Source organism: Leptonychotes weddellii, chromosome 4 (genome assembly GCF_054177405.1).
Source record: "Leptonychotes weddellii isolate Sample4059 chromosome 4, ASM5417740v2, whole genome shotgun sequence".
NCBI lineage: Eukaryota > Metazoa > Chordata > Mammalia > Carnivora > Phocidae > Leptonychotes > Leptonychotes weddellii.
The window spans coordinates 84308343-84325060 of NC_138372.1; the positions used below are offsets into that span (position 1 = coordinate 84308343).

Consider the following 16718-nt stretch of genomic DNA (forward strand, 5'->3'; position numbering starts at 1 on the left):
TAGGCTTTAGGGCTTCAGCCCAGAGTCTCATGTCAGGTCTCCAGAGAGGTCCTGGGGGCAGGGAGGAAGGGGTAAATGCTTTGGCTTCAAACAGACTTGGGTTCAAATATTGGCTCTGGCACTTCCTATCTGTGTGATCTGGAGAAAGTCACTTAACCTCTGCCTCCCATTTCCTCATCCGTAAAATAAGGTGCATAAAGGCTGCCTCATAGAACTTGTGTGAGGATTGAAGGTACTGTATGTGAAGAATTTGGCACTTGTAAGAGTCCAAGAAAGGGTTTTGGGGGATACTGGCGATCACTGCTTCAGCTCTGGGCGGGTCGGTGGTCTCTTCGTGGTTGACCTGGGGCCCGGAGCAGCCACCTTGCCCTCTCTGGGTGTTCTGAATAAGTCATTGTTCTCATGGCTCTTTGGGTTGAGTCTGGTCTTTCTTCCCTTTTGGAGGCAGAAGGAGTTTCTGGACGGGTAAGTCTCAGGGCAGAGGGCTCTGGAGTAGGTATCACGCCTGAATTCCTGGCCTAGGCTCACGGCTCTGCCATGCGTGGCTTTGGACGACCTCTTCACCTCTCTCGGCCTCAGAAACATGGATGCTTCAGCCTGTAGCGTGTCTTACAGCTCTGCAATGTTAGGATCCTATCCTTGGGTGTCAGTCACGTAGCTAGGGGAACTGAGGGTTTCTTCATGGTGGGAAGCCTTGCGCCTCCATCTCACTCCCAAAACGCTCATCACTTGGCCTTGGGCCCTCTACGGATGGTGTTCCGTGCAGCTCAGTCCAGTCCTACAGATCCAGAGCAATCTGAGCCTTCCCGAGGTCCTGGTGCCTGCTCTGTCTTCAGGGAACAGTGTTCTGGTGGCACCACATGTGGGGGCTCATGGGGATGTTAGATCCCCCCATTTCCATCAGTTCTCCCAGCCCACACCAAATATACATATACAATCTAAGAAACCGATAGTAACGTGCTTTCTGAGGGACAAATGCAGGGTTAGGACAAGGCCTTTAGCTCCCCTTCAAACCTGAATGCTACTCCTGAACCTCTTGGCTGTACATATTTGGCAGCTGTCAAAGGAGCCGGACCCTGGAACCTTGGCCCCTGCCAGGCCTAACCCCGGTACTCTGTGTCTCCCCTGACGGGCCTGCTGCAAGAGCATCTTGGTTCTGATGTCACACAGAAGCATACAATGGCAGGCCTGTCAGGAGCCTCAGGATCATCTATCCTATATTCTCTCTGAACAAACCAAGGCCAGAAACGGGAAGTGACTTGCCCAAGGTCATACAGCTAGTAAGTGCCAGAACCACTTAAGGATTTAAGAAAATCCTTAAATCTGGATTTTCTGACTCCGAGTACCCTTTATACTTCATCAGGCTGGCCAGGAGGGTCTCTCCTGCCCCCAGTCACCTGGCCCCATGAGGGTTTTGAGATCCCACTCCAGCACCCCGAGAAACGTGATGGGGGTTGGAACCACCCCTGAGCATTCTCCCTGGGGGCACTGGTGCCTGGCTCCTTGCTTCAGAAGTGGCTCCAAGTGGCTGGGTGGGAAGCAGGAGGCCATTAGGACCCAGAAGCTCTTGGAGCATCCTGCTCTGCCGGCTGCCTCTCACCGCTCACTGCAGTGGTTCAGGCTTCAGCAGCCTTGGAGAAGCATCAGCTGAGAGGAGCAATCACATGGGAGCCGGGAGCTGCTCAGCGAAGGTAGGAGTTGCTGACTAGGCCAGGAATGGGGGCCAGTCCCAGGGCCTGATGGTGAGTGCTGAGGTACTCTGCAGGAGCCTAGCTCTGTGTCCCAAGGACCAGCCAACCCTACCTTATGCTGGGCAGTTTCATCAAGGGATGGGTTCCCAGTTCTCTCAAAGGCAGTATTGGGGTGTGGGCATCTCTGAAGCCCAGAGATGGGCGTTGATCTCCTGCCAGAGGGAGTACCCACATCCTAAGGCAGACAGGGTTCCCCATCTGTCTTACTCCATGTCATAGAGATGGGTCCCCCGCATCCTAGGAATGGGTCCGTTGGTATGTAGGCTGATGGGCAACTCTGCATCCTGGGCGTGGGCAACTCTGCTGTGGAGAGGTGTGGTTGCCCCCTGGAGATCCCCCCTGGCTTAGGAGGGCCATGCTCTTGTCTGAAGGAAGGCCGTGCTCGGATCCTTGGGAGGGAAGCTCTGTATTTGGGGAACAGGTGCATGCGAATCCCAACGACACATCTGTGGCCTTAGGCTGGGCACTTATGCACATCTTGCATCCTGACACAAGGATGTTTGTAACTTGACCATGCCCCGTCTAGGGGACCAGACCTGAGCCCCTATGGTGGCAAAGCCTGCCAGGTACTGAGAGGTCCTGGAGGTGAGGGAGGGCTTGCTGGCAGGAAACAGTGGGAAGACAAGAGCGTGTGAGAAGGCATGATGATGTGAGCTAGGAGTGGAGTGAGGCTCTCTGGGCTTCCCCTCTGACACTGTGATGCACAACCCTCCCCTCCTCAACCCCCATCCATCAGTGAGGGAATGCTGGCGAGCAGGAATGTTGGTCCATCTGTTATGACGGAAATGGGAATCCTGGAATTTAGAAGTCAGTGTGGAGATCCTGGCCGGGCCGAGGGGGTTCTGGAAATGAGAATTGTCCAATGTCTTCTTGTCTAGGGCTTCATCATGGCTGCACAGTATCCCCTCCATCTCCACGTGGAAACCATGTCCGCTTCCCTCAGTCTGGGACCCTGGGTGGGCCTTGCTGGCAGACTCTTGATGTCCATGCAGACACGGAGGGCCTTTACTCCTTTAGCTCCCAGGGCCTCAGAGCCACGTCTTCTGGGCCCCACTCCCAGGTGGAAGGGACGAGGAAGCCACAGCATGGAGAGTAAGGGGCAAGGATGCCTCTCCTAGCGTTGCTTTCTGCATTTTTCCTGGTAGACTGTCTTATGAGCAGCTGATGTCTCCACTTTTAAGCCCTCTCTTCACCTTCTCTGTAGACCCTGAGTCTATGTGGCTATTTTAACTGTGAAATGAGCTTCCTGTTATCCCTGCAGAGAGGCACATCCCTAGGCAATTGTCCAAAGTTAGGGCTGCGCCAAGTCCAGGAGACCAGGTTACCCTTTCCAGAGCAGAGTCGCCTGGCTAACACACAGTTGACCTACTGAGTGTGCTTGGAGCAGGTATTAAGGAGGGCAGGGACTCAACAAACCAGTTTGAATTTGATTCACAAAGTTATATCGAGCACCTATTGCATGCATGTCATGCTTGAAGTTAAATTCGTGCATGGTTGGTGGTAATGCCCAAACCCAAGGGTGGTTGTAAGGCTGTAACTATGGGGAGGGAATGCGGATGGTCTGCCCCATGTGGTCCACTTTATCGCAGTCAGAGAATTGATGGGTTTTTAGACTGAGCAACCCAGGAACTCACAGAGTCATCAAATGTTGCCAGATATGGGAATCTTGGAGGTCATCCAGTTCAACCTTCCCATTTTACAGACGAGGAAACCGTGATCCAGGGAACTTGGGATTTGTCTACCGACGGCCCATCAGACTTGGCATGTCCATAGTTTGCCTCAAATTTGCATATTTTCCCACCGTATACTGGGAGAAACTGGATTGCAAGAATAGGCTATGGAAATAAAAATACTTTTTAATTGCATTATTATTTCAATTATATGCAAACTTAATGTGGATAATGAGACACATGAAACATCTGATCTGCCATTTGGTCAGGAGAAATGAGAGATGCTGAAACCCCAGACTTCTTCCCCTCCCCATTCCTTCCAGTTGTCTTCTCTGCTTTATACTCAACCATTTCCACAGTCACAGTGACCTACCCACTCTCAGACACCTACTTCTCCCTCCTTGCTCTGGAATGTGCTAACAGTCCAGGGCCAAGAGGACTCTGGGCCAGGGATCTGCTCCAATGATCAGAGATCTGGGGACCCAGGGAGTGGGAGGTTAGGAGCATTTCCTCTCCCACCTGCAGGGGCACAGTGGCCTTGAGAAGCTGATGAGTGGGTGAAGAAAGGCAGCTTTCAAGTGACCTATGCCCTTCTGCTTTGGGGGCAGTGGAGGCTGGATGGGCTGACATCCCAGTTTCCTTCCAGCTGGGACATTTTGATTTCACTGTTCCTTCTCAACAGCCCCCAAATGGCAGCTCTTTGTCTTGAGGATGGTGATGTCACAGGAGACTAAAGCACAGTCCTTCCCCCTTTCAGGGGATCTCTTCCCAGTGGTAACCCCAGAGCACTGACAGACGTTTTTAGAGATGGTTCAGATTCAGCAACTATTCACTGAATGCCTATTGCATTCCAGGCGCTGTGGAGGGCACGGTCAGGTGGGCTGGAGTACTGGCCCTCGAGCCAGGGCACCTGGGTACGTACCCAGACCTTGCCGCCTTTGGTAAGTTACTTGACCTCTCTGGGCCTCAGTTTCACCAACTGCAAAATGGGCATGAGAGTAATACCTACCTCACAGGTTGTGTGAGGATTAGAATGAGCTTATTTATGTACAGTGCTTAGAACAGGGTTTGGTATTTGGAAACCGCCTTTATAAATGTGAGCGCTTATGGGTAGTATTGTTATGAAGTCTCACAGGACCCTCCAAACATAGTCATGAAGTAGCTGTTATTCCCTTCATTTTACAGATGCCTTCACGAGGAAACTGAAGTCCAGAAGAGTCACAGAGTCAGTAATTCCCAGACCTGGGCCTGGAAACCAGATCTCGTGTCCCTTCTACTCCCCAACAGCTCCTGCCATTCTGAGAGACAAGAAATCAGGAAATTTACATAAGCAACTTGAAAACCGGGGCCCTATCCCGGAGCTCAGTGGGACCCTGGGAGAGGGAGAGAGAGGATTTAGAATCTCTGGATAACAGTCCCTGAGAGAGGAGAAGGGTATGGAGAACAGAGGCAAGGAAAAGAAAAAGGAGCGAGAGACCACTCAGAAGGTGGAGTGTTGAGTGAGTGAGGCTCCGGCGTCTCTCACGTCTCCTGCTTCTCCGAGGTCACCAAGGCAGACCAGAGCCACCTCTTGCCAGAGAGGAGAGATGAGCTTCTGAGCGCTCAGTTCGGTGGTATGCACAGCCCAGCCTGGAAGGCCGGCGATTAGAGCCCATCCGGGAGGCTCCAGCAGGAGGCGGCCTCTCCCCCCCGTTCCCCCCACACAAAATTGGCAAGCCTGGGCCTGGGCTGGCCATCCCAGGGTCACTGGACTAGGATGGGGGATGGGCCTGTGACAGGAGGTGCCCTGGGTGTCCTCTTTCGGCCCCATGGAGTCCTCTCCCATCCCCCATTCATCAGGGAACTCTTCCACTCTGGGGAGGGTCCCTCAAACCCCAGGTCCCTCTACGGCCAGTGGGGTCCCAGAGGTGGGGCTGAGGGACGTGGCCTCGGAATCTGTGGCCCTCTTCTTCATGCTCCTGCTGGACTTGATCGCTGTGGCTGGCAATGCTGCTGTGATGGCTGTTATCGCCAAGACACCCGCCCTCCGAAAATTTGTCTTTGTCTTCCACCTCTGCCTGGTGGACCTGCTGGCCGCCCTGACCCTCATGCCCCTGGCCATGCTCTCCAGCTCTGCCCTCTTTGACCATGACCTCTTCGGGGAGGTCGCCTGCCGCCTCTACTTGTTCCTGAGCATATGCTTTGTTAGCCTGGCCATTCTCTCGGTGTCGGCCATCAATGTGGAGCGCTACTATTACGTTGTCCACCCCATGCGCTACGAGGTGCGCATGACGCTGGGGCTGGTGGCCTCTGTGCTGGTGGGCGTGTGGGTGAAAGCCTTGGCCATGGCTTCTGTGCCGGTGTTGGGAAGGGTCTCCCGGGAGGAGGGAGCTCCCAGCATCCCCCCAGGCTGCTCACTCCAATGGAGCCGCAGTGCCTACTGTCAGCTTTTTGTGGTGGTCTTTGCTGTCCTTTACTTCTTGTTGCCTCTGCTCCTCATCCTTGTGGTCTACTGCAGCATGTTCCGAGTAGCCCGAGTGGCTGCCATGCAGCACGGACCGCTGCCCACATGGATGGAGACACCCCGGCAACGCTCTGAGTCTCTCAGCAGCCGCTCCACTATGGTCACCAGCTCGGGGGCCCCCCAGACCACCCCGCACCGGACGTTCGGGGGAGGGAAGGCTGCAGTGGTCCTCCTGGCCGTGGGGGGACAGTTCCTGCTCTGTTGGTTGCCCTACTTTTCTTTCCACCTCTACGTTGCCCTGAGTGCTCAGCCCATTTCGACTGGGCAGGTGGAGAACGTGGTGACCTGGATCGGCTACTTCTGCTTCACTTCCAACCCGTTCTTTTATGGATGTCTCAACCGGCAGATCCGGGGGGAGCTCAGCAAGCAGTTTGTCTGCTTCTTCAAGCCGGCTCCAGAGGAGGAGCTGAGGCTACCTAGCCGGGAGGGCTCCATTGAGGAGAACTTTCTGCAGTTCCTTCAGGGTACAGGCTGTCCCACGGAGTCCTGGGTTTCCAGACCCCTCCCCAGCCCCAAGCAAGAGACACCTGCTGTGGACTTTCGAATTCCAGGCCAGATAGCTGAAGAGACCTCTGAGTTCCTGGAGCAACAACTCACCAGCGACATCATCATGTCGGACAGCTACCTCCGTCCCGCCCCTTCACCTCGACTAGAATCATGACGGGCTTCTGGCCACTTGGAGGGAGATGGGGCTGGGGCCACTTATGACTGAAGGAACACCTTGTGGGATCACCTGTTCCCGGCTAGCAGGGGCTGGGGCTGGGGTCTCTGCACACAGCTTTTGCTTAGTGTTTTCTGGGTCAGGAACAATGCCAACAGGATGAACGTGTGGCAAAAGCCTTGGACATGGCTATGATCCTTGACTACTGGGGGAGGGAACCTGGTGAGATGGTAATGAGAATAAAGGGTCACGAAGGTGAGATGATTCCTTTCAACCAGCGAACTTTCCATGCCTCAGGAAGCAGAGAGACTCCCTAAGGGTAGGAGTTGGAGGATATAGAGCGGCAGGCCAGGTTTGGAGTTATCCTGGGGATTCTTTAGGATATTTCATTTTTCAGTGTAATTGTCCAGGGCAGTAACTGTACCCAAGCAAGGTAAGAAAATGACCTGTGTCTTCTCCTTTCCTTGTTAGGTTTAAAAAAACCTAGATAAAGTACAGCTTTATTTGAGTTAATGGATCATTTTCTAGTTTTAGACCTGAGGTTTCCTTAAACTGAGAGGGCCAGCTGGGTATATTCCTCTCCCAAGTTTGGCCAGAAGCAAGGGGAAAAGCAGGGTACAAAGAGGAGAAGGCAGGAGAGCTGACTGCAGCTCTCTCCCACCCTCTGGGAACAGCCCTTCTGTTCTATTTTGCTGTCTTTCTCCTGCACATGGGAGATCAAGCTTCCGGCTTGATCTCAGCAAAGGCAAGGATACAACAGGATGGCTCTTTCTCCTTATTTTTTAGAATGAAGGAGTGGAAAGATTGGGGGTTGGGTGGCTGAAGGTGGGGGTTAGCATTTGAATTGCTAAGGTGGGTGGATACAGAGAGGCCAAATAATCACCTTGACCAGTAATACTGTAAATCTTTTTTTTTCTTCCTAGGAGTGGCCTCCCTGATCTCTCTCCTCATGGCAGTGACCCACCTCCAGCCCCCTGGACAATCGGGTACAAGAGACTAAGGTTGGGAATGGGAAGGGTGGGGTTTCTATGGTCCATTAAATGCCTCCCTACTCCCATTCATCGCTCTCAAAATTAGCTTCAGTGACAAAGACTTAAATCTCTCTCCTATCTGCAGCCCTGGGCTGGAGAGAGGGCACGGGAGTTGGGTTCAGCTGTTCACTGATTGAGACTGTAGGAACTTGTTGGCTGGTATTGGTGGTGGTATTTGCAAGGGAGGGGAAATAGTTGCAAACTGGACAGGACGCCCATCTGGGATTACCTGTCCATCCACTTCCCTCAGTTGAATCAAGTAACATTCAAGGGTTCAGGCAGGAACAGAGGGCGCTTTGATCTGTATTTGGACAAATTCCTGCCTCATTGAACATTAAAGGGTAAGATGGGCTGGTGGGAGTGGGATAGTTTCCCCTTTGAATGGCCAATAAATACTTATTATAAAAAGTTATACTGATATCAACATTTACTATTTCAGTTCAATTCAGTGCATAATAGTTGAATACCTAGTATTCTATGGGCCCACAGAGTCACTGCCTTTGAGGAGTTCATAGTCTAATTTTATCAGGTACCTTGTATTTTTACAGAGCATTTATATCTGGTAAAGCACTAAAGAATGTTTGAGAAATATATTGGAGCTCAGTCCACTGCAGTAAAGATACCTACATGGAAGCTTACTGTGGATTGTGGAAAGTGTGAGGGTTGTAAATGAAATTCTAGTTGAGGAAAAGAATTTATTAACTGAAACTGGGCAAACAGCTTTCCCCTTTAGATGTAGGAAAATTTACAGGTTTGTCTTCCTACCACCAGACTTACTTTAGTCTAGAACCTATTACACTGAGGAAATCCCCTAGATAGGAGAATCTTTCATGATTGAAAAACATGTAATTCTCGCTCTCCTCCCTTTTAAGATAAACTCATAAGGGAGGCATCTCATTCGTAGATAAGGGGGAAAAAACTCTTCTTCAAACATCACAGATCGGCTAGTAGGCCCTAAGTATTGCCAGCAGGTGGCAGTGTGAGTCCAGTGGAAACAGGAAAGGTGCGTGCATGGGGGAGGTGGGGATGGGGAGAAGGAGTGAGGAGAGGGGAGGACAGGAAACATTGCCTGGCAGCCATTTTGTTAATTTATTTTGCCTTTTTCCTGTGACTTTGCCCTCCAACCCTTCCTTCACATACATCAAAAAAGAAAATTTTAAGTGCAAGGATATCTCGAATTCGGGCTGATATTTCCTGACACTGTGATCTCACGGGTGTTTATTACAGAATTTGACATAGGCTGGTTCATTTGCATTTATTTTTCCCTGTCTGAGTGGATCATGAAGGAAATAAAAATTTCTCTTCTATTATGCTGAGAATTCTCCCAACAGTTTCTGCCATGACCACCTTCCAGTTGTTTTCTAGTCACCAGGATTGCTTGCTAAAGTTTGCTATCTTGGCTATGAAGGCTGTTCCTGGACAAAATTTGACCTCTCTAGTGGGCTCAAGAATCAACAGGCTGAGACAACTGACCCGTCAGTTACTTTTCCTGCACCTGGGTGGTGTTGGGGTAACTCTCAAGCCTAGATGAAAACTTTCTGTTGTCAGGTCTCCCCAGGTAACATCTTATAGTGGCAGGGTATTAAAGGGGTGAGTTTGGAGGCAGACATCTACTTACTGTGTGAACTTGGGAAAGATGCTTAATTTCTCTGAGCCTATTTCTTCATCTGTAAGAATGGGGGTAACGTTACCTACCTCACAGGGTTGTTGTGAGGATTAAAAGAGATGACCATATGGAAGAACCTAGCCATACCTGGCAAATAGGTATTCAGTAAATATTGGTTTTTCTTCCCTTTCCTCTTGCCCTATCCCCCCATAAGTATTGATTATGGGAAAGCCATCCTTTTTATTCTAACAGTCATTTGAGAATGAGTAGGAGGCTTTTCAAACTTTGAAGAACTGGCATTACTAAATTATAGTGGATGAAGTTGTTTAAGGTGGCTCTCAAGAAATCCCTCTAATCAATGAAACATCATCATATAGACCTTTCTGTTGGGACCTTATATGCTAAGGTTTAAATTCTATTAGGGAAATAATTTTTAATCCCAGGGAACGGTTTGGGGGACCACAAGAGTTCTCCTCTCTAGAATATATGGTGAGAGTATTTGTGCAGCTATTTGGCAGTAAAGGTAATTCAGGGCCACTTTCACGGGTAGTACCCAGGATTATGAATGAAAAGGCTAGGAGTCTGAGGCTTTCATGGAGGTTTATTTTCAGGTGATGCTAGAGCTGAGAGACAAATCTACTAGAACTTCCCTTTTTGGGTGGTACTACAACAGGAAATTTCAGTAGGGAGATTCACAGGATGCACTGGTTTGTTTTGGGGTGTGGGCCTGAGGTTAACTGATCTTGGTAGGAGTCTGAAGCCCCTAAAGCAGGATCATTTATCCGCGCTAAAACTGGCTTATACTGGAGAAAGGTAGCACGGAAATCTTGTGGAGAACTACACTCTTACCTTTCAGGAAATAGAATATTGGGCGATTTCAGGTGGCCTTTTGTCAACATAGTCGCTGGGCAACTCGTAGGTAACGGCACAAGGACCGGGATACATCCTGAGAGCAGGTAGCGGTGGGACAGAGGGGAGGGCAGAAGGGGATGCTAAGGTCCCAGGCGTGGTCGGCCTTACAGATCTCAAGATGTGAAGCGTGGCCGGCCCCAGGCTCTGCTGTTTGTTCCCATCCCGTAGATCGGGCTGAGACAACCCCGGCAGTGTCGTACACTTGGGAAGGGGCTTCGGGTCTCCACAGCCAGAGATCAAAGGGGCTTTCTAACCAGTGAGAAATTCCCAGCAGAAATTCCTGTGCGGGCTGGGGACTCTTATTTGGGAACCCCCAGCCCCCATCCAAAGCCGGCTTGACCTCAGGAGGGCGCCACCAACTGGGGAAGCCAGTCCCTAGTTTTTCTACATTTATCCAAATAAGGCAGCCGAAAAGGAGAAGAGGCACTAAGGTCGAGCCGCGTACCAGGTGCCCGACAAGACATCGCTACTCCGGGAACCACCGCTCGGACTCACACGTCCTCTCTCCGTACTTCCGCTTTCCATTGCTCCTCCTCTACCCCAGCTGGAGAGTTTTGAGCAGTAACCGCGGTGGGGCGTTGCCGGAAGTGTCGTAAACGCCGGATATCCGGTTTCTTTGGGCGCTCAAGGAGCTGACGGAGTGGGCCGCCGCCCAGCAGTAGACGCTTTCTCAGGCACCCGAGTCGCAGTTTCCGCGGTGTGTGAGTGAGCCCGGGCTCGGTCCCCTCTCCCGCCGCCGCCATGGGCTGCACGTTGAGCGCCGAGGACAAGGCGGCGGTGGAGCGGAGCAAGATGATCGACCGCAACTTGCGGGAGGACGGAGAGAAAGCGGCCAAAGAAGTGAAGCTTCTGCTACTCGGTGAGGGGCTGGGGGCGGGGCTGGCGGGACTGGCGGGGTGAACGGGAGGGCCTAGGCACTTGGAGCCCTGGGGGCTGGGTGGGGGGGGGGGTCTGGCCCGGCCGGCTGAAAGGACCCTGGAGGGATCTGGAGGGCGTGACGGGCGTGGGGCGGGGTGTTGGGTTGGTCGCTTAGGCCCCGGAGGGCGTGCTGAGGGGGTGGGGTTTGGGGTTGTAGGAATTGGTCTGGAGGGAGGGTGTGACTCCGTGCTGGAATTGGCGTTTAGTGAAGAGAGCTTGGGAGTGTGGGCAGGAGGACTTTGAGACTGTGTTAGGAATACGCGAAAAGCTCATAAAGGAAGAGCTGATATTAGGGAAGGTTTCACAAGGGGTTGGAGTATATTGATAGCAAAGAGGACGGGATAGAGTGTGGGGGGCTTGTATAATGGCTTATGAGTTTGGAGCGTGGTGATACTTTGACTAGGATGAAGTTGGGATGCTTGAATGATTAATACAAATAGAGGGGCTGGGACAGAGTGATCACATAAGGACCCTGTCATTTATTATGAAGTGGGCATTTTGAACTGTCGGTAAGGTGGAGGAACCCTGGATTACTCAGGAACGTGAAGGTGTGTGGTTGAGATAATTGACAACAGTTCTCGGAAACAAAGGAAAAGAGCTTGGGTGCAGAGGCTGTCTGTATTTCCACCTCCTTCTATCATTTTTACTCTCTTAAGGCTTTATAATTCCTTCCCTTGTTTTTGTAAAAGGGAAGGTGGTGTGAGCTGAGGAAATTTAAGGACTGGCTGGTTTGAGGTTTGTGGCAAAAGATGTAGTGGACAATAGATGACATATTGGGAGTTGCTGAATAGTTGCTAGGGATGATGTGCAGTGGGAATGGAGTTACCTTAGGATAAATTATGAAATTGGATACGCTATAAAAGCTGTGACAGACTTCTGGTGAGCTGTCTCTCCAAACTAAAAACATTGACTTCAGAAAGTTAGTTTATTTTACCCGACACTCGTTTTGAGCAGCTTTTTTTTTTTTTTAAGATTTTATTTATTTATTTGACAGAGAGAGACACAGCGAGAGAGGGAACACAAGCAGGGGGATTGGGAGAGGGAGAAGCAGGGTTCCCGCAGAGTAGGGAGCCTGATGTGGGGCTCGATCCCAGGACCCTGGGATCATGACCTGAGCCGAAGGCAGACGCTTAACGGCTGAGCCACCCAGGCGCCCCTTGAGCAGCTTTTAGGTATGGTCAGATGCATTTTGCTCAGCATGATTAAAGATTTTTGAAACTTTTTTTTTTTTTAGATTTTATTTATTTGAGAGAGGGCAAGAGTGAGAGAGAGCATGAGCCGGGTGAAGGGCAGAGGGAGAAGCAGACTCCTCGCTGAGCAGGGAGCCAGATGGCGGGACTTCATGCCAGGTCTCCATCCCAGGACTCCAGGATCATGACCTAAGCCGAAGGCAGACACTCAGCAGACTGAGCCACCCAGGCACCCCGAGACTGGTTTCTAGAGGCTCAGTAAATCATATAAAGTACCCTGGCATCAGCTTACCAATTAGTTAAGTCACAGTTTCTTTACTATTAGTATTTTCTACGGTTCTGTTAGAGAAGAAAAAGTAGGAGTAATGGTTTCTGTAAGTAACAGAACCTTTTTTTTTTGCAGTAGAACTTTTTATTTTTTTTAAAGATTTTATTTATTTTTCAACAGAGAGAGAGGGAACACAAGCAGGGGGAGTGGGGGAGGGAGAACCAGCTTCCCGCGGAGCAGGGAGCCCGATGTGGGACTCGATCTCAAGACGCTGGGATCATGACCTGAGCCGAAGGCAGATGCTAAACGACTGAGCCACCCAGGCGCCTTCAGTAGAACTTTTTAAAATAATTAATTTTTGAGAAAAAGAAGTTGCTTTAGGAGAAGTGCCAAGTTTTCATGGTGTAAAGCCCTGGAGGACAGAATGCACCACCATAACCCAAGGCTTACGTTGTACTCCAGGATGTGCTAGGTGCCCATGCTAGTCTCTTCATGTTAACATACTTAGTGGTTTGTAGATTGCAGAAGCCTAGGAACAGCTCTTTGGATATAGGGGGAAAGTTATGCATTGGAGCTTGAGCTTTTGGTTTGAATACCTGACCTTTCATGACACATGAATTCAGATTGTAATTCTAGAATGCCACTCTCTGTTTAACAGGTATGATTTGTGGATGAGCATGGTCTGTGGCACATAGTGGATGCTTAAATATTTACTAGCATGAACCACCTAATGTTGGACATTGCTCCTTGGGCTCTTTCAGATGTTTAACTTAAACCATAATACTCAAGGCATTAACATCTGTGTTGATTGATTGGTTATGAAATTAAAGGTATATTTTCATCTTCTGTAAATGTTTTGATTTACATTAGCCCATCAGAGATCCCCTCAGGACATTAGCCTATTATAATACAGTTGTAAACTGTGAGGCTTTCTTCCAAATGGCAGGATTTGGCAGGCAGAATTTAGGCAAGCAAATGTCTGGAAAAATCTTTATTCGGGACTTTATAAATAGTGCATTTAATTAAAAACAAAATTAAACTCATGATGACTTCGCGAACTTCAAAAGCAGTAAGTAAAAATCAAAGTACTAAAACATTTGCTTTTAATTTTTATCAATTTCATTGTTTTAAGTAAGATTTTTTAAATATTCTTGAGCAAGTTAAGTCAACAAATATAAATAGTTGCAGACACAGATGCTCTTGCTTGAACCATATCATAATGCACAGAAGTTGAAGTATTTTCTGTAAACAGAACACACTCATCACAGTATATGGATAACTTTTTTTTTCCCTGTAGAATACCTCCTTTGATGCACATGCAAGTAATTTTTACTTCATCACTGTGAAACTGTCAAACTTAGTCTAAGTTGAGATATATTTGGTTACCTGTGTCTCTCCTGGCACATAATAGGTGTTCGTTAGATATTACTGTGTTTTCTTTTTTGGAGGGATGTAGTTTAGTATAATGAGTAACAACATGAGCTATGAAGTCATACTCTTTCAAATTCTAATTCCCATTTACCAGCTGTAACCTTGGGAAAGTTATTTACTCAGTTTTGCTCTGCTCCGTTTCCTCATCTTTAAAATGGAGAAAATAGAGGCACTATACGAGTGCTATGAGCATTAATGATAATAATGTAAAGTGGAATACAGCCTAGCACATAGGATCAGCTCAGTGAATATGAACTATTATTGTTATTATTAAATCAAAAAGAATGTTACAGATTATAGGTACTATAGAAATTAAAATTAAGAAGCCAAGGTGGACAGGGGCGCCGGGTGGCTCAGTCGTTAAACTCCTGCCTTCGGCTTGGGTCATGATCCCAGGGTCCTGGGATCAAGCCCCACATCAGGCTCCCTGCTCCGCGGGAAGCCTGCTTCTCCCTCTCCCACTCCCTCTGCTTGTGTTCCCTCTCTTGCTCATGTCTCTCTCTGTCAAATAAATAAAAATCTTAAAAAAAAAAGCAGCAGCAGCTAGGGTGGGCATAATCAGTTAAGGAATACTTAAGTGTTAGAATTTTTTTATCACCTTTGATTTGAGTTTCCTTTAGGTGTGTTATTGGGAAGATCTTGATAATGTCAAATTAATATTTAATCACAATATTATGTAGAAAGACAAAATTATATTATGCAAAGCTTCCCAACCGGAGTGCAGTACATAGGATGGCATACAAGTTGCTGTTTGTAAATTTTTCTGTAGTTTTGAAATTTCATTTTTTTTAATTTTAATTTTTTTTAAAGATTTTTATTTATTTATTTGACAGAGAGTGCAAGAGAGCATGAGCAGGGGGAGCTGCAGAGGGAGAGGGAGAAGGAGGCTCCCTCCTGAGCAGGGAGCCCCTTTGGGGGCCTCAATCCCAGGATCCTGGGATCACGACCTGAGCTGAAGGCAGACACTTAACTTATTGAGGCACCCAGGCGCCCTTACAGTTTTAAAATTTTAAATCATTTTCATAACTTTTTGAAATTTTGCAACGGTTGAAATGATATTTGAACATTTTTAGTATGATTTCTTTAAACTTTGGGAACATGGCAATTGCAAATATTTTATTAGGAAGGTTTATGCCAATTCGTATTTAATATCATTTGTAATACTTTGTATTTTATTTTTCATGTCATAACTTTATGATATAAAGAAAATATACATTATTTTTACTTACTTTAATAAGCCTTACAAATATCATTTTCAGTGTGTGCCATTATGTGACAAAAGTTGGGAAGCACTGGTATAATGAATGGATAAGAGTACTGCTTTCAGAGTCACATAGAAATGAATTCGGTTCCCACCTTTATTTACTAGCTATGAGACCCAGAGCATATAACGTAGTCAATGAATCTTATTTTTCACATATATATGATGGGGATGATGATGTCTATTTTATAATATGCAATAAGATAGTATATGTAAAATGCTTAGCAAACAAGTATTCAGTATTGGTAGCTTACGTTATTATGATAATGTCTGTGAAAGCTTATCGTTTTAGCTACTTTTTTCAAGGGTGTTTCAGACAAATAATTTGAAAAAATAATATATTCTTTTCAGAGGTCTTCAAGGAAGTAAATACCACTCTTGTGATACTTATTAAAAGGAATTAAATATTATAATTAGTTTTATAAGTTATTGAATGATTTACTCCTGTGCTGTTTTAGGTTTTTATTTCTTGATAATTCCCCTTAGCAGATCTTGAGAGAACATTATTATACAAAATGAGATGAATGCTTTGTTCTCTAGGATTTTTGTGGTGGTGCTATGGCAAAAATTAAGTTGCGTGCAGAGAATTGGAATCCTCTAATTCACTTAAACCTTATACAGTTTTACTCACATTTAAATATCTGTATTTACCAGCTAAATATGCTTATTATTGAAAGTTAGTATTTTTGTTAGAGAGTTGTAATACTGAACTTTTCCTTTAATTTAGCCCACACTAGCTTCTTAATTTGAATTTTTATACTACCTATAATCTATAGCATTCATTTTGCTTTAATAATAACAGTACTACTACAGTACTACAGTACTACTGTAGTACTACTACATTTCTTTTGAGGATGTACCTTGTGTCTGGCAAAAAAAAAAAAAACTGGCATAAATAGAAATTTACATTTCAAAGATAGGTTTGTTTTTTATATGCACTTAACTGTTCTTTGTGTCTTTTATTTATTTATTTTTTTAAAGATTTTATTTATTTATTTGACAGACACAGCCAGAGAGGGAACACAAGCAGGGGGAGAGGGAGAAGCAGGCCTCCCGCAGAGCAGGGAGCCCAATGCGGGGCTTGATCCCAGGACTTTGGGATCATGACCTGAGCTGAAGGCAGACGCTCAACAACTGAGCCACCCAGGTGCCTCTATGTCTTTTATTTAAATGTATTTATCATCACTTGTTCAGTCTGGAAATATGGACCTTTTCAGGAATTACAATACTGTAATATTCTCTAAGTGTGCTAATTCTGAAGTAAGTACAGAGATGACCGTAGAATAGGATCTTAGTACTTAATAGATTTGACAAGGGGTGCCCCAGTGGTTCAGTCAGTTAAGCGTCTGCCTTCAGCGCACATCATGATCCCAGGGTCCTGGGATCAAGCCTTGTGTTAGGCTCCCCGCTCAACTGGCAGCCTGCTTCTCCCTCTCTCTCTGCTACTCCCCCTGCTTGAGCTCTCTTGTGCTCTCTCACTCTCTCAAATAAATAAATAAAATCTAAAAAAAAAAAA

General features: G+C 47.5%; 2 protein-coding genes across 6 annotated transcripts in view; both read left to right on the forward strand.

Annotated features, from left to right (window-relative positions):
* Positions 1-1555: 1555 nt before the first annotated feature.
* GPR61 (G protein-coupled receptor 61) lies at positions 1556-8028 on the forward strand. 5 transcript variants are annotated; one of them, XM_031020983.2, is made up of 4 exons: positions 1556-1742; positions 4276-4362; positions 4607-6840; positions 7509-8028. In XM_031020983.2, the coding sequence occupies exon 3, from the start codon at positions 5230-5232 to the stop codon at positions 6583-6585; it is 1356 nt and encodes a 451-aa protein (XP_030876843.1). In that variant the 5' UTR covers positions 1556-1742; positions 4276-4362; positions 4607-5229; the 3' UTR covers positions 6586-6840; positions 7509-8028. The 5 variants fall into 5 exon arrangements, with proteins under 5 accessions (XP_030876843.1, XP_030876844.1, XP_030876842.1 ...); XM_031020982.2 differs by having other exon boundaries at positions 1604-1691; positions 4607-7018; XM_031020981.2 differs by having other exon boundaries at positions 1604-1691.
* A 2713-nt stretch (positions 8029-10741) lies between these two features.
* Positions 10742-16718, forward strand: part of GNAI3 (G protein subunit alpha i3) — a 34399-nt gene continuing 28422 nt past the window's right edge. The window contains exon 1 of the mRNA XM_081815612.1: positions 10742-10993. Coding sequence (XP_081671738.1) covers positions 10876-10993 — 118 coding nt within the window. The 5' untranslated portion in view covers positions 10742-10875. The remainder of the gene's footprint in view (positions 10994-16718) is intronic.